Source organism: Aythya marila (assembly GCF_965140915.1).
Source record: "Aythya marila genome assembly, chromosome: 7".
Taxonomy (NCBI): domain Eukaryota; kingdom Metazoa; phylum Chordata; class Aves; order Anseriformes; family Anatidae; genus Aythya; species Aythya marila.
Window position 1 is genome coordinate 23,729,626 of NC_139048.1, and position 25,671 is coordinate 23,755,296.

The 25,671-nt window shown below is 32.8% G+C and overlaps 1 protein-coding gene across 1 annotated transcript in view; it reads right to left on the reverse strand.

Moving 5' to 3' along the window:
- KCNMA1 (potassium calcium-activated channel subfamily M alpha 1) overlaps positions 1–25,671 on the reverse strand; it is a 464,321-nt gene that overhangs the window by 87,847 nt on the left and 350,803 nt on the right. The window contains exons 15-18 of the mRNA XM_082764953.1: positions 22,441–22,550; positions 20,197–20,265; positions 7,694–7,780; positions 4,100–4,176 (exon numbers count right to left, since the gene is read on the reverse strand). Coding sequence (XP_082621079.1) covers positions 4,100–4,176; positions 7,694–7,780; positions 20,197–20,265; positions 22,441–22,550 — 343 coding nt within the window. The remainder of the gene's footprint in view (positions 1–4,099; positions 4,177–7,693; positions 7,781–20,196; positions 20,266–22,440; positions 22,551–25,671) is intronic.

Genomic DNA, 25,671 nt, shown 5'->3' on the forward strand with positions numbered 1-25,671 from the left:
CAGCAAGCAAAACTGTTATAGCTGGGGAAAATAATCACTGTACCTTGTTTGTTGTTGAGGATAGTTTTGGGTTTATATATTAAACATATTAATTCACTGTCTGGCTTTCCTCCTACCTCCCTGATTTTTGTCAGTGGGGAGAAGGGAGTTAGATAAGGACAGTATAAGACTGCTGTGTTGTCCATTGTGTCAACTATGCAATTGAAAAGACAAAATACAAAAAATATATATATCTAAAACGTATCTGACAACGAATTCAGTTTAAATGGGCAAACAGTGCTATAGTGCTATTACCCCAGCCTAACCGATAGCCCTGCAAATTCATGAGAGATCTCTAGAATCATTTCAAGGAAATGCCACTGCCTAGATCTCACTTTCAAATAGGGATAAAAGAGCAGGTTCTGAAAAAAAGGACAAAAAAGTGGAAAAGGGGAAAACTGCTGTATTTTCTTCAACGTCACCCTAATCTCCGTGGGTGTAAACGATGAGAAACTTGTGGGTATGACGTCACTGCTACATGCAACATAAATAAAGAAAAGAACCAAAATACTGAACAAAAATACTCTCTGCTAGAGAAAGACAGGTTGGACCGCACTCTGGGCTACAGGGAACCCATTTTTACTCACAATAGATCACTATCAGTGTGCAGTTAAAATATAGTAGGGGCCGTGTTCCAAGGCAGCAAGAGGAAAAATAAATCAAAAGTTTGTCAATTGTCATAGATTACAAGAAATTTCTTCAAACACATCAATGTACACATGATATGTCCCCTCTGGGGTTCAACCCCCATGGTTCACAGCAAGCACTGTCACTGGAAAAAATATATGCAGAATTAGACCACAGCTGTTGCACAGAAGGAAACAAACAGGAGGAGTAGGTCATCCACTTTAGAGTTTTCATCCCAACATGGCTTCATTTTATCTAAATATATACATGTATTTGGCCCCTTGAGAAAAAACTACAGTTAAATGGAATTGGAAAGAAACTGAAAGCATTCTGAAAATATATTAACAATCTGTGAATAAAATTTCCACACAAGCATTGCTCTGTACAACGTGACATCAGCACTCATATGTTATTCAGGGACAGGGATGGGTAAGGAGAAGGAGGGATGGAAGAAACTGCAAAAGGAAAGCAAGGTTACTTTAATTATCCCTGGCCTTGTGGAAACGTACTGATCTGCCCTGAATTATTAATATTAGGTCTAACAGTTTTGGACAACTGGCTATGTAGGTCAGACTCACGTTTAGACCCCAACAATACCACAAGCTAACATTCAGACAGCATCTAAATTGATGTGCAACCTCAGATGCATTATTAAAGAATGTGGTTTTCAAGTGTCACAGGAAGCTGCATTAATTAAAGCCACAATAATTCGGATTTCCATTTAAAGAAGATATTCTTTCACATATAATTCACCTGAATGTGCCAATATTTTTACATAAAACCTTTCATCTTACACATTTTTCCACATTCAGCTGTCTCTAATTGCTATGTTGTTCACTAATTTATATATATTTATCATATAGGACTATATATATGCATGTGTGATTATTCACAATGTCTTTTGAAAATCACATTGACAGATTAGCTGTTGACAGAGCAGTTGACAGTTTCTTAATTCAGTAGGGAAAGAGTTTTCATAATTTATGCTTTGTTTTGGTTAGACTGCATTTTTAAGACCATCAATTTGTATAGCTTATAGATGGATAACATAGTGAAGATTTTCAAAAGTGATAGTGATTTGAAAGCTAAAACTAAGGCATCTTACTTGAATAATAGACTGCACTAAAGACTTACCTTTAAAAAAATAAATCCAATCCCATGAAAGGGATCTCAAGATCACCAAAAATCACTAATTACTGTTGATTTTCTTTTTTTTTCTGATTAACAGTAATTTGAAAGCAAAACAATGATATTATTCCTAATAGTTGTGAACATTCCACTAAGTGGAAGCTATTCTGAAAGCTGTGCTGAAAGTTGCCAAATATCATGATGTCCTCAACTGTATGCCTGGGTGTGGGGGGGGAGAGGGGGGGGAGGCGGGAGGGAAGGGGAAAGGCAATGGGGCAGATGGGGGATAAAGGTGAAATGACAGCAAAAGAGAAATTTAAGATTTTGCTGTCTTTTTTTTTTTTTTTTTTTTCTTCTTCTCCTTTCTCACCCTCCTTTGTGCTCAGTGCTCACTGCAGCAGCTCTGACAGCCTCCTTTCTCAGCCTCAGCCTAACCCCATCACCCCATCATTTTTCTTCTACATCTTGGCAACATCCCTTCACTTATTGAACTGATACACTGATACATGTGACCCTTCCTTCTGGGACATTTTCTAGTGTCGCACACAGAAGCTGTCACTCTCACCTGTCCTTGGCCTGCTATTGAAAATAGAGCCATAACATTGGCTGGGGGACAGGATCCTCTGTTTCCTTGCTGATTTCCTAGCACTAAGGTTACATGAATGTTCACACTCCTGTAGTTTGTACTGTGTTTTCCAGCTTCTTCCAATATATAGATCTCCCATTAAAATGACAATCTTCAGGTTTTTTTTTTGTTTTGTTTTGTTTGTTTGTTTTTGTGTGTGTGTGTGGTCAGCATTGGACAAAATTTAACAGGTAACATATTTCTCCTTCTTAAGCATTGGGTAATTTGGAAAAAAAGATTGGCTTTGTGAGTTACAGGCACTCTAAGGCATCTGTAACTTGCTTTACCAGAACTTGCTCAGCACTCACACTGGCTTTGGCAGCAGTTCCAAGGTCACGTTCTCACATGGATAAACTGTTCTTGAACGATATGTTTGGCATTTTTTTTTTATTTTTTTATTTTTTTGAAATATGTTAGGCAATGCATACATTCCTTTCACATCAGGCACGCTTTCCATGTGCTTTACTCTCCTTGTGGCTACTGGGATAAAAATCCCATTTTCTGTCAGTTCCTCAGCTGTTTTCTCTCAATTATATTACTTTGTTCCATGCTCCTATTTTCTGGGAGAAGAGTTTATTTAGAATTCATCAGTTTCAAATGGCCCTTAAAGGTAGATAAAGTCCATTTTAGTTTTTTGTTTTGTTTTGTTTTGTTTTTGTTTTTGTTTTTCCAAGAGAGTGCAATGATGATGAGGTGACTGGATCAATAAATAAGACAGTTTTGTTTGTTTCTTTGTTTTCCTCCTCCTAAAAGTACAGGTAGAATAGTTGTGATCAAACTCTTTTGAGATATTTCATTTTGACTAATCAGTGCTTTTGTAGTCTATGATCTTTTTCATAACAGAAAATCATGGAACGCACATATTCACACACCAATTGAGAAAAGGATCCCTAAACCCTTTAGATTTCAATAGTACAAATACGCATGGGTCAAACCCAACTGTGTCCCAAACTACGTTGTGACAATTTCTGCAAAACATCTTTTAAAAGTATGTATAGATAAAATACTAATGTCTACATAGTTATAAATATACAAATGCAAAGTCTGATTTAAATTTCCAAGCTCAATTATTACTTCACACACAATTTTCCAAAGAATTTAAACAGCAGACTTAAGAACCTTACTAAAACAAATGTTAGCATTAGAGCTATGGAATCTATTGAGAGCAGATATTTAAGGCACCAATATTTTATTTCTTTCAGATAATCCCTCACTTCAACAGTAACAATAATTTATTTCAATAATAGTTTATTTCAACTGTTACAATATGAAATATTAATCCCTAGATTAATCTTTTGCAGAATTGTGTTCAGCAAGGAAAACAAAAGCTCTTTACAGAAAACTATTGAAATTACTGGATTACTGCATGGTATGAATGAGAGCCTCACTGTTAGCTCATTCTTAATTCAGAAGCCTCCAAATTAGATCTATCTTGGTTTAATTTAACTTTTGTCTGTTTTGGATGCTAATGGACTTTTTTATATGGAAACAGGTGTGACTGGTGTGAAATTTAATAAAATTATTTCCAAAATGCAAATGCACTTATTATTTTGTTGTGAAATATATTTTTTTATCTTTTCTATACCACCGTGTAAAACATGTAAATGCATGTACAGATATTCTTCAAGGCTGAACTGTTCAAGGAAAGAAGAGGAAGGGATTGATAGAAATATTACTTACGCCGTTTGCAGCCACATTTTTTTATTCTTTTGGGATCTGTGATGTCATCATGACAGGCCTTGCAGTAAAAAAATGCCCTAGAGAGACAGAATGGAAGAACTGACACATTTCTTAATCCATACAAATGAAATTAGTCCCACATTTCCTCTTGTTGCAGTGCCAAATTAATGAAACATGCCAGCACTAATTTCCTTTAATCTCTGAAGTTTTAGACATTTAAAGTAGGAAATATTTGCTGCAAGACCATTACATTCAAACATAAGACTCCAAATTTGTGTTTCTTTTCATGTACTTTTTAAAGTAATTTTTTAAAATAATTGGGAGAAGGGATGATAATTGTGACACAGTGTATCAGTGCAGTTGTCTTTCATCTTAGAGAAGAGCATCCACTGAATTTTGCTGAGTGAGAGTGTGTGTGTGTATATATGTATCAGTAAACATATATATAGAGAGAAAAATATTTAATGTATTCTCTGTTCTTATAAGATATACTTTTTTTTTTTTTTCAAGACCATCTAGTATCCTGGGCCAATTTTTCAGCCCAGTCATAAGTAGGACATACTTTTATATAAAATAAGAGATTGTAATGTGATCAATGTGACAACAGCAACAGACACACCATTTGCAAGAAATACAAAAAATAAATTAAAAGAAAGAAAATCCACCCAAAATTAGTTAATTTCTAAAGGAATAATAAATGAAAGAACTAGCATTAGTTTAGATTAAGACTAGATTTTTTTCTTTGATATTAGAGCAGAATCATACCAGTTTTGAAAAGTCAAGCAAGTCAAATAGAAAGTCAAAATAAAAAAAAAAAAGCAATTATTAAAGTGAACAGTCCAGGTCTCCACATAACCTTTTTTTTTTTTTTTTTTACTGCTCATTGACTTAGGATGGTTGGATTGCTACAACACTAGAGAGGTCATTGAAACAGAAAAATCTACAGCCAAAAGCATAAAAATAAAAATAAACAATAAATACACAGTCTCTGTGTAAACACAAACACAACTAGTTACCTAATTCACATAGTCACAAATTTATCTAAGATATTTCACATCTCTGAATTACAGAAGATTTAGTGCAGGACAAAGATGGCAGGTCCAGTATATGAGGTATTGACCAAAAAATACAAATTGAAATTTGCAACAAGACTTCATTAAATGCTATTAATGTTTCTGATGTTTCGTAATGTTCTGATGTTTCGTGATGTTCTAATGTTTCGTAAGTCTTCAATGTAGCAGACTTAGTTTCTCTGAGACTTCCAGAAAATTTACTCTTCCTAGCTGTTAAATTGTCTTAGTCTTTCCAAGACTCAAAACATAAAATGAAAGAACCCTTTCTGAGCATGTGCATACTTTGTTGCAGTAAGGTTCTGGCCTTCAAAATGTTCACCTTTCACAAAATAGACAATTACTACCTATAAGCAAATGAGAATTAAATATTTTTCACACCATGAGTGTGTGAGCAACGACATAAGGAAAGAGAAGAAAACTGTCTACAAATTCTATGTTTTTTTTTTTTATATATATAATTTTTATTTTTTTTCCACTTAAAACGTAGTTCCCAGTACCAAACAAGAATCAACTATCACAGATATTCCCTCATACAGTCTCCTGACCTCGCTTGGACTGAGGTTATTTCTACAGCATGTTTATAAAGTCCACTAAGGAACAAATGTCCTAAGGAGTTTTTCCACTTCAATGTGGAAAGAGCAAATGCCTGAAGTAACTGCTGTAATAAAATCATTCCTCTATATAATTGGGTTGAATTAAGTGTAGTTCTGATGTTAGAACTAAAATGTAAGCAGATAAAGAAGGATAATGTTCTTTGTATGATATTTAAACACTCAAGATTTTACACGAACTTGTTTGCCTTGGTATAATTGTTTCTAATAAGAATCTATTATAATAGGTATAATTGTTTCTAATAAGAATCTATAATTGTTTCTAATAAGAATCTATTATTCTAAAATGCAAAAATAATTCTAGCAAGATGAATAATAGCATATTTCATTGTTTGAATATATGACTAGTAATTTTAAAATAGCCTAAAGGAGCTGCAATTTCTCCAGTAATATATAACACAAACCCATAATAATTTGAATTTCAGGTATATAACTTGTTTATTTTCATCTTATTGACCTTAAGAAAAAATAAATATTCTTCCTGAAGAAAAAAAAAAATAAATCTCGAACATTTTCCTGACTTTGATTCATAGCTCCAAAGGTTGAAATCAACAATTTTCATATTAAAATTTTTTTTTTTTTAGTTGAAGCACATCTGATAATGATTTGTTTTGCATAGAACAGCTAAGGAATGTCTGAAGGGAGGTGGCATATTTCTAAACAAAGCCTTCTGCTAAAAGCCATGCAGAAGTGGGAATTCCTATTCAGCTTGCAATTAGATAAAACATGCCTGATGAATGATGTGCAAATTTTCCCTAAACATATTAATAACAGTCAACCGGCCATAAAAATGATATGTCAGGTAATTTACAAACACCTAATACCTCAATATAGGAGCATGTAGACTGATATTTAAACGTAAAAAAGTGAAAGTGAAGAAAAGAACGCTGAAAGGCAGTGTGCCTGAGGCCACACTAGGTGCAAAGATGGTGCTTGAAAAGTGAGAGGACAGAGGCCTTGCTGTGCTCTTTTGTATTTTTCATCTAGACAAACACCATCTTAACTCTTCCAACAAAAATATAATTCAAGTTCTTAGTGATTTCACTATTTTGATGTTTTGACTTTCTTTAAATATTTATAACAAATATGCATTACTTAAATATTAATTTCATGTTAATTATACAAAGTTTAGGACTAAGTAAACATTATCATTTAGTATTTTATCTTTTTTCAATCCTATGGATAGACATCAAATAATTATTTATTTTAAAAACTATTTTCTCACATTGCTATTTTATTCCTTCAAAGCATCTTATAATCATAATAGACCAGAGTTCATATGTTTTGTCCTAAACACAATACCATAAAACTCTTTTTCATCTAACACAAATCTAAAACATCCAAATACACTGAACCAGCGAAATTCTCTACAATGGTTGAATACATTATACTGTTCTAGTTTGATTTATGATTATGTGAACAGAGAATATGTAGTTCCATCCAAGAAAAATGACAAGAACGTAAATATTATTATGCTAATGCAATTACCGAATAAATACAACAGCTTGCTCACATCAAATATCTGATAGTCTGTATATAAATAAGAACTACTCTAAACCTGAAACTTGGAAAAAACTGTCAACCCAGTTCTGTCTGAGAGTAACTCCACTGAGACAAATTAACTTACAGAGAAACCAGATCAAAATATTTTACACTTTCCAGTAGGACTTTGAATTATTTTTTTTTTCACATTTGTTGTAAAATTATTTCACTTCTTGATACTTAGCACTAGAGTAAAAAAAAAAAAAATAAAATAAAAAAATTGTTTCATGAATGTGTCAGTTCAATTTTCCCTGAGAATCTTCCAACATGTTAGAATGAAAATTAGTTGAGGTATTTATAAGAAAAACAAAACAAACAAACAAAAAAAACCTGTATATTAAATTTTAAAACAAAAATTTTTGAATTACCTTTTTACTTCTTTGGCATCGCTTGCAATGAAGAATCCTAAGGTACCTTCTTGAATCTTGACATGGTTTCCAGGATTGATTAATATGCTGTTCGATGAAACAAAAACAACAACAACAACAAAATTACTTTTAACTGAATATTCAAAAATATCTTTATTTTATTCTATTATAGGGGACCCACTAGATAGGAAAGGCTGCCAGGAAATTTTAAGCCATTCTTCCTTGAAATTTCCAATCAAATAACATTTTCCACATGCCATTGCTTTAACAAAAACATAAATTTGAGACATCCACATGCTTTTCCCCCAAATCACACCATTCAAGTGTTTACATCTCTATTTATATGTTTTTGCATGAAATGCATACTGTGCAATATAACAAAGCCTCTCAGAAATAGGATGTGTGAAGCTGAGCTTTTCAGCTCTCTTGCTCTGCCATAAAAAGTGGTGAAAAATTCAAAATATTGTGAAAAGAACCAGCAACCACCACTCGATAACAACACAAAAAGTCATTTATGAAGCTAAACCCTTCTATGCAAATTTTTGCCAATTTCTAGTGAAATAGAATGTTAATGGGACCCCTATCTGGACATACAACATTATTGCTTAAAATAATAAATACACATACACTCAAGGGGAATGGTACAAGACAACCAGTCACGATAGCTGAAAAAACATAAAATGAATTAAAAAAAAATTAAAACACTGCTATACAGCCATGGAAGAACAAAAATAACCCAACCACACTGACATCCTTAGCTAAATATGATGAAGGAAATTATAAACTGCTATAAAGAACTGAGGTACCCTATAATTCTTTATGAATTATTGTATTTTCATAAAGATTTAACAGTAGATATTACTTAAGGAAATTCACAAAACACCAAGCTAAATATGCATATGCAGATAGAGATAGACATAAGTATAATCTTCTATTACTATTGTGTAATATGACTAATTTTTTAACTTGATAAAATTAAATAAACTTTTCAAAAGTTCCCACTTTTTTTTTTTTTTTTTTTTTTTAAGAAAAAAAAAAAACAGTCTTTGTTAGTCAGTATAGTAATGGCACACATGCAATCCAAAGTGTATAAAGACTACTAGCAATTCAAATGCCAGTATAAAGATACCTATAGAAAAATAGATAAAGCACATATCTGGATAGACATACATTACTTAAATTAAAAGATCACAAATCTTTGATGTTACTGGTAAGAGGAAAAATGGATCTCAGAAGATCTCATATTCAAAATAGTATTTATTTTCTATATATTAGTAATAAATATTTGTGACAAATAATATACCTGAAAGCTTTATATATTCACATGCTTATGTGTGATTACACATGCACAAAAGGCTGTATAAAAAGAATATTCAGGCTGCAAAATAAAACACTTAAGAATTAAAAGGGTGGTCATACAGACATAATTTAGCCCCCATTATGCAGTCATTATGATAAGATCTTTAATTTAATATTCACAAGCTACATTTTTGTTACAATCTGAGACTACATTCAGGAGCATCTTACTGCCATTACTCTAGACGTGGATTTGTGTAGTTTATCTTCCTTATGTACTGCAGTGTTCATCAGAACAGCATACAGAAGACTCAAAGATATGTAATTTATTTTACTACAAAAATGAAGATATAATGCTATTCCATTTTACAGATGACTCAATAGACTGATGACTCAATAGAGTCACTACGAGATAAACCATCTATTAATTTGGGATGCCTACAGCCTATTTTTTTTTGTTAGTATTTAGCATTGCTTATCTCCTTATGCAGTTTCCAGGGACTTTTGCTGCAAGTAAAAATGCTTGGCATTTCCAAAAACCTAGCCTCTGGTTCCCAAAATAACAAACACTTAATCAGAGATCACTTATAAAAATTTTGATTTAATTTATTAGCTCACTCTCACACAGATTTTGTACGGCAGAGGCAGAAATAGAAATTAGTTTTCAAAGTAAGTGTTTACCAAGATACCTTTCACTTTCCTTCATTCACAGTTTCTATCTTTGCAACACTTTGAAAGGAGAGGAAAACTAGAGAAAATGGAATGTATCACCAGAGAAAGCAGGTTCACCTCCATAGCAAAAAAATGAAACGGGATGGTTTAAACACGTTCTATAATGCACACAGATAAATGGCAATGAATTAAGGTTGCATAGCTGAAGTTCACATCTGGTATTTCATTTCTCGGTGTTTTGGGCTTACTGGTTGGGCTTGCAAACCAAAACATATATTTAATGCAGTTTTAAAATGTAATAAAGCTGACAGAAAACAGAACAATCAATCAAACAAAAATTTAAAATAAAAAATGATTTCTTTATAGGAAATCAGTCATTTAAGTCACAAACAGGCTTGGAAAATTTACATTCCTTGCACAAACTTTTGTCACTTGAGTCAACGGAATGCTTATTGGCTGTTCCAGAGACAGCTTAGCAGGCCATCATTAAGGCAGATAAGACATATACAGTCTAATACACCAATACACTCACAGAAAAAAATAGAAATAAAAATGGGAATGGCCAATCTCAAAAGCCTATGAGCCTAGGTAAAACACTTCTCAAGAACCATCACGGAATCATTCTGATAAAAAATCTCCAAATTGTTTCTACCAAAACATTCTATCTTGTCCTTTTAAAGTACATCTTCCATCTTCAACCCTTCCTCTTCCCTGCCTCCTTATCCTTAATCTGCAGTTTTGCTCATAATTTAGCTATCTTCTACAGATGCTAGTCTCATTTGCTTCTTTCAAGCTGATCCTTCTAAAATATGCAATATATATATATATATATATATATACATATATATATATAAAATACAGTTAGGTTTGGCTATTTTTCTTGGGTACCAATGAGTACTGCATTGTCAGAACACTTTTTTGTTTTGTTTTGTTTTTTGGTTTTTTGTTTTTTGGTTTTTTTTGGACCCTATTTCATTCTTTGACATTAATTGTGGCAGTATTACAGCCTTTCAGTGAAAACAGAGGAACACATTTCTTAACATAGACACAACTTTTTTTCTTCCTTTTTTTTTTTTTTTTTTTCCCTCACAGAACTTAAAGCTTGACAACATAATGAGCAGCTCTTTTAAGAAGCAGTGAATGTAATCTCAAATCAGAAGGAACTGGCTTCATTTAAGTTGCAAACATACTGAGAGCATGATTTTGTATCTCAATGTTTTCTGAGACACATGAAATCAGTTCAGTGAAATCAGTGTATAGACTTTATTTTTGTCATAATTCATTCACATATACTTATCTTCACAAATACAGTGTATTTATAGCCACAAAATATAGATATGATCACAGTTAATGTAGTATGACCCCAGCAGCAAAATTGTCTGCTGGGAATAAAAAATAATTTGCTCCATCACTGCTATTGACAATGAGTTACAGGAAAAACTCATAAAGCTTTTGTTTTATAGGGACACACTGATATTTAAACAGAGCAAATTCATGAACAATTTCTACCGAGTCTATACGGATTTATTAAATATGCTACTTATTAAAACACCAATCTCTCTTATGAGACCTGGAGTGTCATTAGCTAAAGCTATGCTTTGATAAGCACTCACTTTAATATGTACAGCAAGGGAAATGTTTTGAATTTGAAGACATAAGTAAAAGGAAAAAAAAGGACAAAAAAAGAAATAATATAACAGACTTAAGAGTATACCAAGAAGAATGCATCCATCAGTTATTTAGAGATGCATGTATTTGTTGAAGCAGTTCATGAGAATGTGCATACATATATCCTCCCAGATGAGAAGTATATGACAAAGGAAATTTGTGTTTTAAGAGGGAAAGCTTCAGCTAACTTCTCCTATTTATATATTGCCAAGGCTGTGGGGCTTTGCAGGTATAGAAAAACACAGGAAAAGGAGAAATGACAGAAATCCATTATGTTTAATGGGAAGATATATGGATAACCCATATTCATTCTGTGCCATGTATTGGAAAGTGTTATTTAAAATGACATCCCCAATTTTTCCAAATATGTATGTTTTCATCATATAACAATTTGATTTTCATGTCTGTGAAAAAAGCACACTAAAAGCAAGGAATAGCTAGTAGTTAAAATCTGAGATCTTAATTACATTTTACCCTTTTATAACATTTCTAGTTTAGGTTACCTCATACACTAATCAAAGCAATAGCAATCTCAAAAAACTTTCACTCATAATTTCCTTAACAATTTTAGTCCCAGAAATACAATCCTTAAAAGAAACCTTTTCATGACAGGTTTGACATGATGTTGCCATATATACATATATACATATATAACCTTTTGCATTGCTTGCTCCTTCATACATGAAAATTTAGAATACATGGCAATTAAAGCCATAGAAGTTGAACATTTATAAATCAAATATGATTTAATGTGATTAACAGTAATTTAATTTACTTTATCAGTATGAACTTAGGAAAAGTCATTTCCATTAGCTTATGATAAGACTAAAATTTGTTGGTAAGCCCCTTGTGGAGTGTAAAATGACATTTAGAAAACTCTGCTTTATACTTAGCTGTTATATAGCAAAGGTTAGTGCATTTGCTAAAGAAGATTCACCTGGTAACTATATGCAAGACTGTGCATCTAAGAGTAATGTTAATGTCATATATCAAAAATATGGAAATCATCTAATTGTACTCTCAGGAATCATGAATGATAAAAGCTATACAGTTGAAACTGGGTTTCCAGACAGACTGAAAGCATGTGAATCACAAATAGGAATTAGTGCATATTTAACAAGTAAAATTTAAAAAAAAAAAAAAAGAAAAAAAATAGTTAGAAAAACAGTAAAAGAATGCTTGGGGACGTTTTTTATTTAGACAGTTCAATGGAAACTTAAGATATGATGGCTTTTCCACATGTTGGTGGAGAAAAGGTATCTAATAGTAACTGTGTTAATTCTGATTTATTTACTCACTTACTAGATTATATACTATGATTATACTAGTTGCAGCTCTTTGATGCTTGCTTAACTTCAATTACTGAAGAATATCTGAAGGAGAACCTGACATAGTTTTGAACTGTAGGAGAGTTTGTGAACTGACACTAACAAAACTAATTACTTTCAACTAATTGTATTTTACTAATTGCTGCTGCTGGGTGATATCTATTTGTCTCTTACTTACAGATGTCATACAAGTTGGAAGAGAATTATGTTTCTTGTGTTGAATCACCCTTATAAAGTTTGATGGCTGATCTACTTGCATTTTATTAGGATTTATAAAATGTTACTTTTAATCAATTTTCAGTATTTAGTAGTATATGAAAATTATTTCCTGGAGCTTTCTACAATATTTAGCTCTCTATTATATGAGATGCATATGGGAAAAAAATAATAACCAATCAGCTTTAGAGTCTGAATCATACTTACACACTATCTGCATTTATTGGCAAGCAACTTGTGAAATGGCATGGCTCTGCAATTTTCAACTTGAAACTGAGCAGGCTTCCATTACTGCGCAAGTTGAAAATGAACATAACTTAATGAAAATGTACTCTTAATCTAGGCATAGCATTTCTATGGTAGAAGATTCTTAGATTTGTATAACCGTCAGTCTTTTCTGAGAAAAAAATTGAGGCATAATTTTAGCATGGAGGAACTGCAGTAAAGGTCTTAAAACTAAGCTGAAAAAGGCATGCTAAAATACCCAGCAAGTACAGTACAGAAAAAAATCAGGCAAGGGCAACAACATTTTAGAAGCACTATATGCAGGCTAAGACTTGGAATATATAAAGAGGTCAGTCAGCAGATACGTAGACTAGAAGAGTTGTCTTAAGATTTTTCCTTGTCATCAGCCTCTGTTATGTACTATTCTAATTTGTTCTTAATTTCAGTGATGAATTTTAGACAGCACTAAAAATAAGATTTATCTCATCAATCTTAGAATGGAAGCTGCTTTCAAGAACTGCCCCTGTCTTCCCCTATAAGCATGTAAGTCTAAATAACTAAAAGAAGATCAAACAGCGACCAATTGAACAGTTCATCCCTTCATCCTTCTCTAAAAAAAAAAAAAAAAAAAAAAAAAAAAAAGAAAAAGAGAGAGAGAGAGAAATTTGTTGAATTAAATGAAATAAAAAATGGCAAAGTTTGGACTAAACAAATGACAAAAGCTGTAACAATTCTGTTTTAAACCTTTTGGTAGCTGTACTGTACCATTCCCCATGCGACTAAAATAGTAACATCATATATTAATCAGGAAGGTATAGTATTAAATGTTATTAATACATTAACTAAACCAAGACTATTTGGTATTACTAACTAAAGCTACCACATTGTTAAACACATCTAGTATTTTTGACTGTTTCATGCCATGCCCAGATGAAATGCACCATTATTAGCATAATGGCTTCTTAGAATATTCTATGTCATTCACACAACTACAGACTTAAAATTACAATATCAGTTTGAGGCAACATGTATTTCAGGGTATTTTTCTAAGTGGAGTGTGAGGGTGCATAAATCCCAAAATGGGAGTTGTGTGCATACCAGCTTCACACTGACTGTAACTTGTGAGTATTGCTTTTTTCTTCTGGGCTCTGTCATTGACATTAATTCAGACCCATATTGCTCTACACAGAAAAATCCAGTAAAACACTAAAAAGAATACAAGGCAAAAGACACAGGGCACATTACATGCTACAGTATATTAAGGCTTAATTACTACAAGCATATTAAAAGGTTGCTCCCAGGAGTTCAAGTCCTTTACAATAGCAAAAAATAAGTTATGGACTACAGGATGTGAGGCATTTTATTGGGGCATAATCCAAACTAGTTCAATGGTGTTGGTGAATTCAATATACTTTAAAGCAACTAAATTATTCTTTCTGGTTCCAGAAGTGATTATCAATACAATGAAGCAGCACAATATATTTTATTCTGGGAGCAAGCAACTTTACTTAGTACAACACTTTTTCATATTGCCCATCATGCCAGCGTTCACATGCCTTAACCACAAGATAATATATACTTAAAAGCAAGAAGCGAAGTAGAGGTGCAACAACTGCAGATCCTTGGAGATGCTAAGTGTTGCAGTAACTTCTCTGCAGTTGGATCATATCAATAATGCCAAACTGACAGGAAGCCACCTCTCTTTTCACACATCTACTCAGAAACCACAGGAGAATAAGACTAAAAAATAAATTTAACATACAGCACACGCAACAGAACAGACATGGAAAGTAAAATTTGGGGAGAATGACAAAGAGGGACATCAAAATGTCTGGACAATGAGAATGGGTCTCCAAAAAGCACCATCAACAGTCAGACTGCTGTGAGCAATAAGAAGAAAAAAAAAAGGCTGTAAGGGAAGAAGATGAGAGGGAGGAGAAGAGATGGGACAATATGGAAGAGCATGCCTTCTTGATTTCATACAAATCAGTAGCAGCAGATAGCATGTAGAGAGCATAGAGAAGGGCTTTCAGCATGGTGTAGAAAAAGAAAATACAAAACATGCAATTCCAAAGGAAAAAATTGAGCTTAGAAACAAATTCAGTAACATCTTCATAAATGAGCTTAATAAATGTCATTAAAATGAATGTAACATATAGTACAAACTACCCACGGCACTTTCACTGAAACAGTACAATAACTTCAATGACTACTGTATTATGAATAACTGGGCTCAAAACAGGGTCAGCAATGCAAAGAATCAGGCATTTGGCTGTTGTTAATGGAAGGTAAGACTACAAGAGCAAATGAACTACTGTACTGTCAGATGTATTTTAAATGGGGAAAAGAAGGGCAGACTGGGGAAAGAAGGACATCAATGAAGGTGTGAATATGGAGACAATATGGCAGTGCAAGGGCTGGTAAAGACGAAAAATACACTGTTACAATGCAGTACAAATAAAAAAAAAAAAAAAAAAAGATGAGGGGAGATGTTAACAGTAACATCTGTTTTTCAAATATAACAGTCTGATACACCAATGACTGCATAAAGGGGAAAAAAAATAATCCTAAAACGTATACTTTTTTATTTTGTTTTTCCTGCAAAGAAGTTAGTGCATGAATCAAAAGAACCAACGGAGAGACAAAATGCTATCCTGTCTCCTTTTTGAGATTGGGGGCTCATATGTAAATACACACACATATATATATATATATATATATATATATACACACATAGACAGATGAATATATATATATGTATATATATGTGTGCATATACAGAGAAAGATAGACAAAGATGTTATCTTCCTGTGTTCTTGACAAGGAATTAGTCCTGAAGTTAGAAGGAGTGGAGGTAGGATTGAGGTTGGAAGGAAAGGTAACGAAGAGGGCATACCGCTTTCGGCTTCTGCGAACGACAAGAAAAAAATTGCAAATCAAACACTTTGATAAGAAATCAACTGACATCAAAGCAAAAGCAAAAAAACCCTTATATAAAAGTCTCCAAGGCTCAAAGGTTTTTCTGCTGAGAATGAGGACAAATATATGGATAGACAAAGAGAAAATTTAACAAGAGGAGTAAAAAAAGGGTGCAGGAGAGAAGAATCTTCTTTCTTACTTATGGGGAAAAATGAAGTAAAAATATTTGTAAAAGGGATTTCAGATGAGGAGTTTGAACGACTGTATTTTGAACTTTGGAAATTTTGCTATCTATTCATCAGGCTCTGCTAGAACACTTTCAGGTTGATATTCTCCATATTCCTTTAGCATTTTTTCTACAGCAGAAATAAAAGCTCCCTGCAAATGAACTATGAAAGAACATATTGTAAATCTAAAGTATTTGGCTTGCACAAGGGACAAAAAAAAACCAACCTTATTAAGTGCTTACTGCTATTAATAGCAAGGATTATAATATTCCTGGGTAGATAGAGATGAAGGAATGGCTGACTCATATTGTGACCTGGAACTACTAAAATGCAGATCTGAGTAGATTGTCAGAAACCCACTAAGTTAAGTCACATTTTGAACAAAGAGGTTTCTCTGCTAATTGAACAGTAATTCAAACATTATTAAATATATAAATATTAATATATCTAATCATAGCTATTTTCACTAATCATTAAGCTATTCTGATGAGAAACAGTTATATAAATAAAAAACATACTGTATTTTGCCTATTATTTGAAAATTATTTTATACATATCAAATCTAAGAATATATTGCCTACATCAGGCTTTGCAAAATTCATTTTATTTCAAAGCACTTTAAAATTCTGTTTTTAAACAAGCATTTAAAATCTTTTTTTTATATATAATTAACAATCAATACTATCAAAAGTTGTTATCAGATTTTGTTTACTGCTTTATGTACAGAGTTTTATGTACAGCTTTATGTGCTTTATGTTCAGAGTTGTGAAAAGAGGTGAAAAAAATGTGAGCAGGAAACTCAGCTATTGCTACCTGATAATATTGACTGAAATAGAGTTCTGATGATTTCAAATTAATATTGATCTCAAATTTCCTATGGTAGAACTAACAGAATCTGGTTGTAAATCAGAAAGCTTTAGAAAGGAGCACCCAGGAGACTCTAATAGAAAAAACAAACAAACAAACAACAACAAAAAAAAACCACGTAAGTTTGTAGGTAAATGGGTACTAGTGCTTTTCTACATTTACTGAAGACACCGAAAAACTCAGTGAAAAATCTGCCACTGACTTAAAGTGGTACTAGGATTTTTTCTGACTATTGAGGTGAACATTTAAAGAGGGGATTAGGAGGTCTAGGATGCCCTCGAATTACCATTTGTGAGAGCTGCATGCACTTCTTAATTCACTTTGTAGTTGCTTTAGCAGTGATTACAAAGTGATGAAGATATATAAAACTAATCATATATATAATTATATTTCTATATTAAATTTATACTATATTTTAATATATATTAAAACTAGTAACAAAAATCAAAGTGGTGGAAGATCTCATTGCTTAAGCAGAAAATGATATGAAACTTTTCTCTGGTCCTAGACCTACTTCAAATATAGGAGCAAATCATGTCTCATACTATGAGGGTGACAACTAGATAGCATTCTAAATTTGTATTTATAGATATAATTGTTGCTATAAATCATAAACTATGTAAACTTCTCAATATTTTTACAAAATACGTACCTAAACTAAAAACATAAAATACATCAGCACGTATCTATCAGTCATTCTCCTGATAGAATGAGGGTTGTCAATATTCAGTTTCCCTATCACATTTATGAATTATCAATGAAAAATTGAAGATGTGAAGTAGGATAAAATATCTCCAAAGTTAACATCAATTAAAATAATTGGTGAATGATAAGTTTATCATGTTCACAGCCAGCTTGCACTTGTAAACCATGTTATTCTACTTTTTATCTTAATTCCTCATCTTGTAATTTAAGAAGACACAAGGAAATGCAAATATACCTAAAAAGAAAGAAATGGAAGTTTTGTTCTATTACCTTTCTGATTAGACTAACAGACTCCAGCTCAGAAAACCAGAAATATGTACTTAACATATTTGTGCTGAAGAACACAAGGACAAGTAGAAATGTAAAGATATGCTGCAGGTAGCAGTGTGATTTACCAAACAGTGACCATAAAATTGTCACTGTTTTATGAAGTTAAAAGTTACTACTGTGGATCAGGGTTAATAAAATGATACTAGTATCACAGCCACTCTCCTCTTGTTATATATGTGTTTGCAAAATCCATCTGTTAACATCCCTTCATTAGTACTGCTTCCTGTAATTCTTAGGCTCTTTTATCTACTAACCTATTTCATTATGAGCTGTTACCCGTGTGGCCTTAAGTAAGAAGGAATATATGATTACATCACATTGTGTTACTTTTTCTGGGATCCTCTGCATCACCTTATGATTAAGAACTCAATCCAACTCCCACTGAAGTTAGTTCAAAGAATGATATGGAAGCCATGAATTATATGTTATTACTGAAAAAGACTATAATATTAGCACTTAAGAAACTAAATGACAAGTGAAGTAACAACAACCTAAAGTTGGTTAATAGTTCTCAGAGAGACCCAAAGGAAACCAAATACTTTATAAATATTTTAAATGCAAAATATAGTGAACAGTACCATTGCTGTTAATATTGCAGTTGTTTATTTTTTTGCTAGAAAATTTAGATTAAAATGCCCAGAGATAAAAGAATAATTACTCATTTGCTTTACATTAAGTAATGCAGAATGAGGTCAATGAATGGAAAAGTATTTATTTTAAGATGAGCCCATGGGAGCTGGAAACATTAAAAAAATATGAAAAATATTTCAAAAAATATTTCAAAAAAGGATTTTTTTAATCAGCATAGTGCAGACATAAGTAATATCCAGTATCACATACACCACTTCACATACCACTTACCACATATAAAAGAATAAAGTAAAACCAAGTACAGGGCATGGAAATACTGTCATTAACAGGTGCAATATTAGATTTCTGTGTCAAATGTTTTACTGATACTATCATGGGTGTTACAGATATTAATACAGAAAAAAATAAAAAGACACATATAATAAAAAGCATTAAATCAAAACCTCAGAAATCGTGGTATGAACTCAAATAACAGAACTGGTTCTTCTTCAAGAAGAAACAACTGCCCTCAAAGGGTTAGATACTTGGTGGCCAATTACCTGCAAGATGGTGTAATATATATGATTCCAGATTTACTGCAGCACTTATGAATGTAACTTTTGACAGAAAAAATAAAATTCACCTCAGAGTCAGAATAATCAGATTTCTATTACATGCCCCTCTACATGTTGCAGACCACATTTATAACATTTTTGTTATACGATAATGAATGTTGTGTAAATGCACTGATGGACAAGTTGACAGGAACTTGACTCCAGTGTACACTCAAATTCTTAAGGTTTGTTTTACAAAAGGTAGAAATGCCTCCTGTCTGTGAATTTGTACTAATTATAATCATGAAATTTCTTCATTTTGGATGAAGAAAGATGTCAGTCAGTTGGAAATTTCACAGCTAAATTAATCTTCCAGTTACCTGATTGTATTAATATATACAGTCTTTGTCGGAATAGACACCATATAAATATTTATTCTATATTTCCATTTGTCCTGTATCCTATGTAGAGTGGTATTTCCAAACTTATTTACATGAAATTATTATTTTGATAAATACAAATAGCCATAACGAACTGTGATTTCACATCTGTTTTCCACTTTTCCATTTTCAGTAGAACATTGGACTTCTGATTATAGTTGATAGAGTATGAACAATAACAACAACAACACAACAACATTTAATAAAGTATATTTAAAAAAAAAAAAAATTCACTTCTGGAGGTGGGACACAACACTGTCCCTCCCACCTTCTACTAAATGTTTTGACTTTGATTTGGCAAAGGAAAAACAGGGCAGAAATACAAGCCTTTCAGTGCTATGTGAAATGGTGTAATGTGATGGCATGTTAATTATACTCCTAGAAGTTTCAAAAGCATAGGGATATCTATATTAATTCTGAAAAATAAGCAGGCAAAATTCTTAACAGTGCATTCCAGAACTTCTGAATTTGTAGACAAGGACATACCTGCTTTCCCGTTTTTCTGACTTGTATTCTATGGCTATCATTAAGAGCTTTAGTTTCGCAAACACCAGTCTGCAGAAAGACAAGACAACAAGAGTCAGTTCTTTTTCATAACCAATATCATTTTTACAGGGATGTTTTGCTAAGATGTTTACCCATTCTTCACTAAGATATACAAAGATCAAGTATTAAGGAGTTTCTTTTTTGAAGATAATAAACATGTTTTTTTTTTTTCTTTAAAATATAAACTAACAACTTTCTTGAGTTGTCGCACAACTTAGCATAAACAGCAGCACTATATTACTCAGTCTACTTAAGCAATAATTACAACGGTCATAATACAAAACATAAAATTGCATTTGAGTATAGCTGTAAATACATTAGGAATTTTTTTCAAATCTTTGCTAGAATTTAGTCATATGCTGATTGCAGTGCACACTCCTTAGAAAGTGTGTAGAAACATACATTCACATACATTCAATGAGTCAATATTTGCTAGTTCCTGTCACAGAAGAAAAGAATAACTGGAATCTATTTCTGACCAGTATATGGGAAAATACACGCTGATACTGTAATATATATTTATTAACTGAAGCAAACTTTTCACATTTCTGAAAAGACAACTAATGTGACATTAGAGAGCACAGTAGGACCTTATAACCTCTGCTTTCATGTGCTGGCTCTTGCTGTCTTACAGGTGTGTCTAAGACTATTTAGCATGTATTCCTTGGCTGGGTTGGGGTGAAGGGGTTGGCCAGCCTTTTTTATTTGGGGGGTGGGAGGGAGAAGGGGAGGGGGTGCAGAGGAGAGGTTATGACAGAGCTTGGAGAAGTGTTAAAAAAAGATTTCATTGGCAGAGTCAGATAAGTCTGATTTTACTCACAGTTAGAAAACTGGAAGCTTTATTTAGAATCATGTTTATTAAGAGTCATAGAGGCTGGCTTGGCCATTACCTGAACTAAGCTCGGGTTTGTGGTGTCTAAAATTTGACATGTTTGCAATGCTGAATAAAATCCAGAGTTTGGGAAAACATTTAACAGCTATGTCCTGATCCAGCATCACTGCTTCAGAGAGGCAAAAATTGAAATGGGATTATTATATGTGAAATAATTAAATTTTAACAGTCCACAAATACAGAAGAGGTGCCTCACCCTCTGAGATAAGTTAAAGAGAATGACTCAAGATAGAAGCAAGAACTTAACAGTGACAGACAGTCCAGGATGTCTGTGATAGTTAGTGGCTTAATTTGGAGTCACTCTCAGAGTAGAAACTGCTACTTCTATGAGTACAACCAGAAGAGAAATAATCTGTTCTGGAGCTGTGAGAGAATGCAGACAAATAGTGAGTGTTGCCTACTTGCCTAACTTAGTTCTTTGACATGGAAATGTAGTCTATGACTTCTCTTATTAGCTCCCCAAACATGGCCTATTATAAAAAGATACAAAAAATATCATGACTAACATGGGAATATATGCCACGGTTGTAAAACATGCAACAATACACTGCACAAATGAAGAGCAAATAAAATCTCTACAATTTTGCCTTTTCTTGAAATGGAAGAGAAAATAAAACTGTGCTAAACTGTCATATTTTGGTGGCCATAATAGGTATCATTGCAACCCTACACGTATAAAGCTGTCATCTACAGAATGATTCTAGGACAAATTTAAAGATTTTCAGTCTCTAGAATTAAAGTTGTAGCATGCCTTATGCTATGGTTATACACCGTATGCTTAAAATACTCCCTTTGCCTTACAGAATATTTTTTTTCAGACATACATTTCTCTTGGTTAATACAGTTTGCAACCAGTTCCATAAAGCTCTGGATGCCATGCTGCTTGCACGACTCCAGTACATCTGCTTCAGTTAATGAATAGTTTCCTTGGAATGGGACATAAGCCAAGACAGTGATGCTGACAAACACTATTCAAAGAATGGAAATAATTAGAAGAAACAATAGGACAAGTAAATAACTCAGTTTAAATCGATTGCTAGTTAATTTGTTCAACACTGAAAACATTTATGCTTTCATTTAGAATCACTGAATTCCAAATCTCTTCTGAAAATGGGCATTATAATGTTTGGAATACTTCCATTCTGTGATTTCTTTAATGTTTATTTTATTGGCTTCCATCTGATGTAGCAACAACATTAGGACTGTAGCAGAGTGAGGTCTCCTACAGAAACCTTTGGTTTCACTTGAGAGCAGGCAAACAATTATGTCTATTAATATGTATTTCTACTTACTCACAAACTGCAGGGAAAGACAAACCCACAAAGGCACTAGACAGATATTCTGTATACATTTCATTTGCAACTCCTTCCAGATAGTATTTCTGCCACGTATCCTCCTCAATCTAAAAATAGAAAAAAAAAAAAAAGAAAAAACAAAGAGAGAGAGAGAGAGAGAGAGAGGGAGAGAAACACAGATGTAGAGTTCTGAGTAAATGAAAAAAAAATCTTTAAAATTAATTAAAAACTTAAACATGTATACTTTTTTTTTTTAACAAATAAATTAACTGACCACTCAAATGCTATGGCATTTAGTTTTTTTTGTTTGTTTTGTTTTTTTTTTGTACCAGCCAAGAAAAAAAAAAAGAGTTCATAAAGACAGTAAATCCTATGTAAAAATAAAACACAATTCTTGGCAGGTACATTCAAGCATGACATGAAACAAGGTGGTGGAGAGCTTAAGGAGAAAAAGCTACTCAATTTTCTGTTTTTGAAAACTCTCTAGCAAAATAGCTGCATTATATTTTTATTGAGTCTTAATGTTTGTTTTCACTTTTTTTTGGAAGTTTGTCAACACTCAAAAAGCATCATTTAAAATTCTAAATAATTGTTCATTAACAAGGTAATATGAGAAGCAGATATACTCAAATGGTTTCAATATATAATTGAAGACTGTATTTATGTAGAAGAGCAGTTAGAAATGGAATTAATGAGAGAAGTTGAGATATCAGAGATTTTCTATTTTTGAAATAAGGTATGTGATCTTACAGATCATTAAAATATTTGTTTACTCTGTGTCTAAAAGCTGTAGTTCGTTCTTTGCAATGAACATGAGGAAACATTTAGTTCCACTGCTTAGGTAGCTCCATTATGGTCTTTGTCTTACAGAGCAGAAAGTGAGATGATACTGATTTTAGATATAGAGAAAAAAAAAATATAGTAAGAAAGTATTCATTAGAGAAGAAAGTATTTATTTATTTATTTTAACTCTTGTTAGGAACTTGCAAAACTACCTCAAAGGTTGAAATACTAAATACCAACTGATCTAAGGACTTTGATAAATCTCTCTATTATTTCACAAATTGTCTTTGTCCAACATCTGCAGCATTTCCCAAGCTCAGTCCACACTGTGCAAACAGATAACAATATCAAACCAATCCTGCAGGAAACAGAACTGTAGCCAGACCAAATGAGGTGGCAAAAAGATGCTTCAGGAACATCCATCCTTCCCAATTAGTGCAGGTAAGGCTCAAGTGCTTTAAGCTATACTGCCTAGCTTGATTATCTGAAGTCCCAGAGTCAGTGTAACCGCAAACAGCTGAAACAGCCCTTTTTTTTTTTTTTTTTCCCACTACATAGAGAACTTTCAGCACATCAGAAATCTTTATCAAATAATTCATTTCAATATGATAAACAACTTATTACTGCTTCAAAATTTTGTGCAGCTACATTACTGCTCACCATGTCAAATTCCTTGGATAATATTCAGCCAACAATTTTTATGGTATGGAAGGACTTAGGGCAGCAAACCATAGGTTTGCATATTCTTTATGGTAAAACCATTACAGTATATTAGGAGAAGTTTGGGTTTTGTTATAAATATATATTACAAATATCAATATAATTGTACATCTCTGTCAGTATTCAAGGAAAGAAATTAAGATGCGATGTGAGTGAGTTGGGTAACAGCATCCAAATGGATTTTTTAGCCACTCAGCAATAAATCAAATCAAGAAAAGAATCTTTAAGCAACAATTTATCTTTGCTCTGTCAGACTACAGCTGTTTTAAAACAACATTAAAGCAAGAATTTCTTGCATTACATACAGGGCTTAACTGAAGTATCTCCACGTAAATACAAAAAAGGATAAAAATTTAAGGTGGAAAAAATTAAAGCACATACTGTGATTGCCAGCCAGTTCAGAACTATGACCGACAACATATTATATGTAGCATCCAGTAACTGGCTTTCTGGCTCTTAAATCGAAAAACAAACTCACACCTACATAAATGTTATTCAAGATTATTTTATTCCACGTATTAATTTTATTTTTCATTTAACTAGCTTATTTATACTGTTGCTTAAGAAGTTTTATTTCTTATTATCTTAATCTAAATTATGTTTCTAAACCAAGGTAAAATCAAAGGAAAATGGTAACTCTGTAACAATTTATAAAGTAAATACCTAATATTTTTTAATTTTAAATTAAATATTTAGGAACTGGAAAATATTTTTGTTTTTAAAGTTTGTATAATATAGGAAAAAAAATTATATGAGCACAAGCTGTAAATGTAATCTGCATTTTAAAACCAAAAGCTTTAAATGGTAACCAAGACCTATTAATTCCTTAAAAGTCCAAAAACAGATGTTTCTTGTTCCTTTGTATACTGTCCTTGTTTTGGCTAGGACAGAGTTAATTTCCTAGTAGCTTCCTAGGTACTTCATTTTGAATTTAGGATGGTAATAATATTGATAACATCTCGATGTTTTAGCTGTTACAGATAAGTACTTACATTAAGCCAAGGGCTTTCCCACCAGCAAGGAGGATGGGGGTGCGTAAGGAGCTGGGAGGGAACAAAACCAGGACAGATGACCAAACTTGTCAAAGGGACGTGACACCATGCTCAGAAATAAAAATGGAAGAGTTGGATGGGGGTCTGCCATTGTAGCATCAGTCAGCTGGTGGTGAGCAACTGGGTGTACATCATTTATTTTGTGCATTCTTTTCTTTCTTGTTTTTCCTCTCTTCTGTTTCTTGAACTGTCCTTATCTCAACCCATGAATTTTAATAACCAACCTCCAACACTCTAATTCTCGTCCATCCTGGTGTGAGGGGAAGGGAGTAAGCAAATGGCTGTGAGGTGCTCAGATGCCTACCAGGTTAAATCACAACACACACATTTGAATTTTCTAAAAGTTTTAAGCTATACTGCCATGTATACTGCCATATTCTTACTCTTGTCCCAAATCATGAAACTCACAAAACCAAAAAAATCAGAAATATATAAAAATACAGTGATGTTCCTTTTCTTACTGCTTTCTTTAGCTGCTCTTTCAGAAAGCTGCCTTCATCCTGACTCCCCGCATTGCCTGTGAGTTCTCTAAGTGTGCACTTGACTTTGCCTCTTTCTATTCTCCACCATTCATTACCTGACATCACAAGCAATTCCAACTGAAATGTTACTCTAGGCTAATGTCCCATATATCCTTCTTTCTATTTCTCTCTTAACTACTTTATCCAAACTG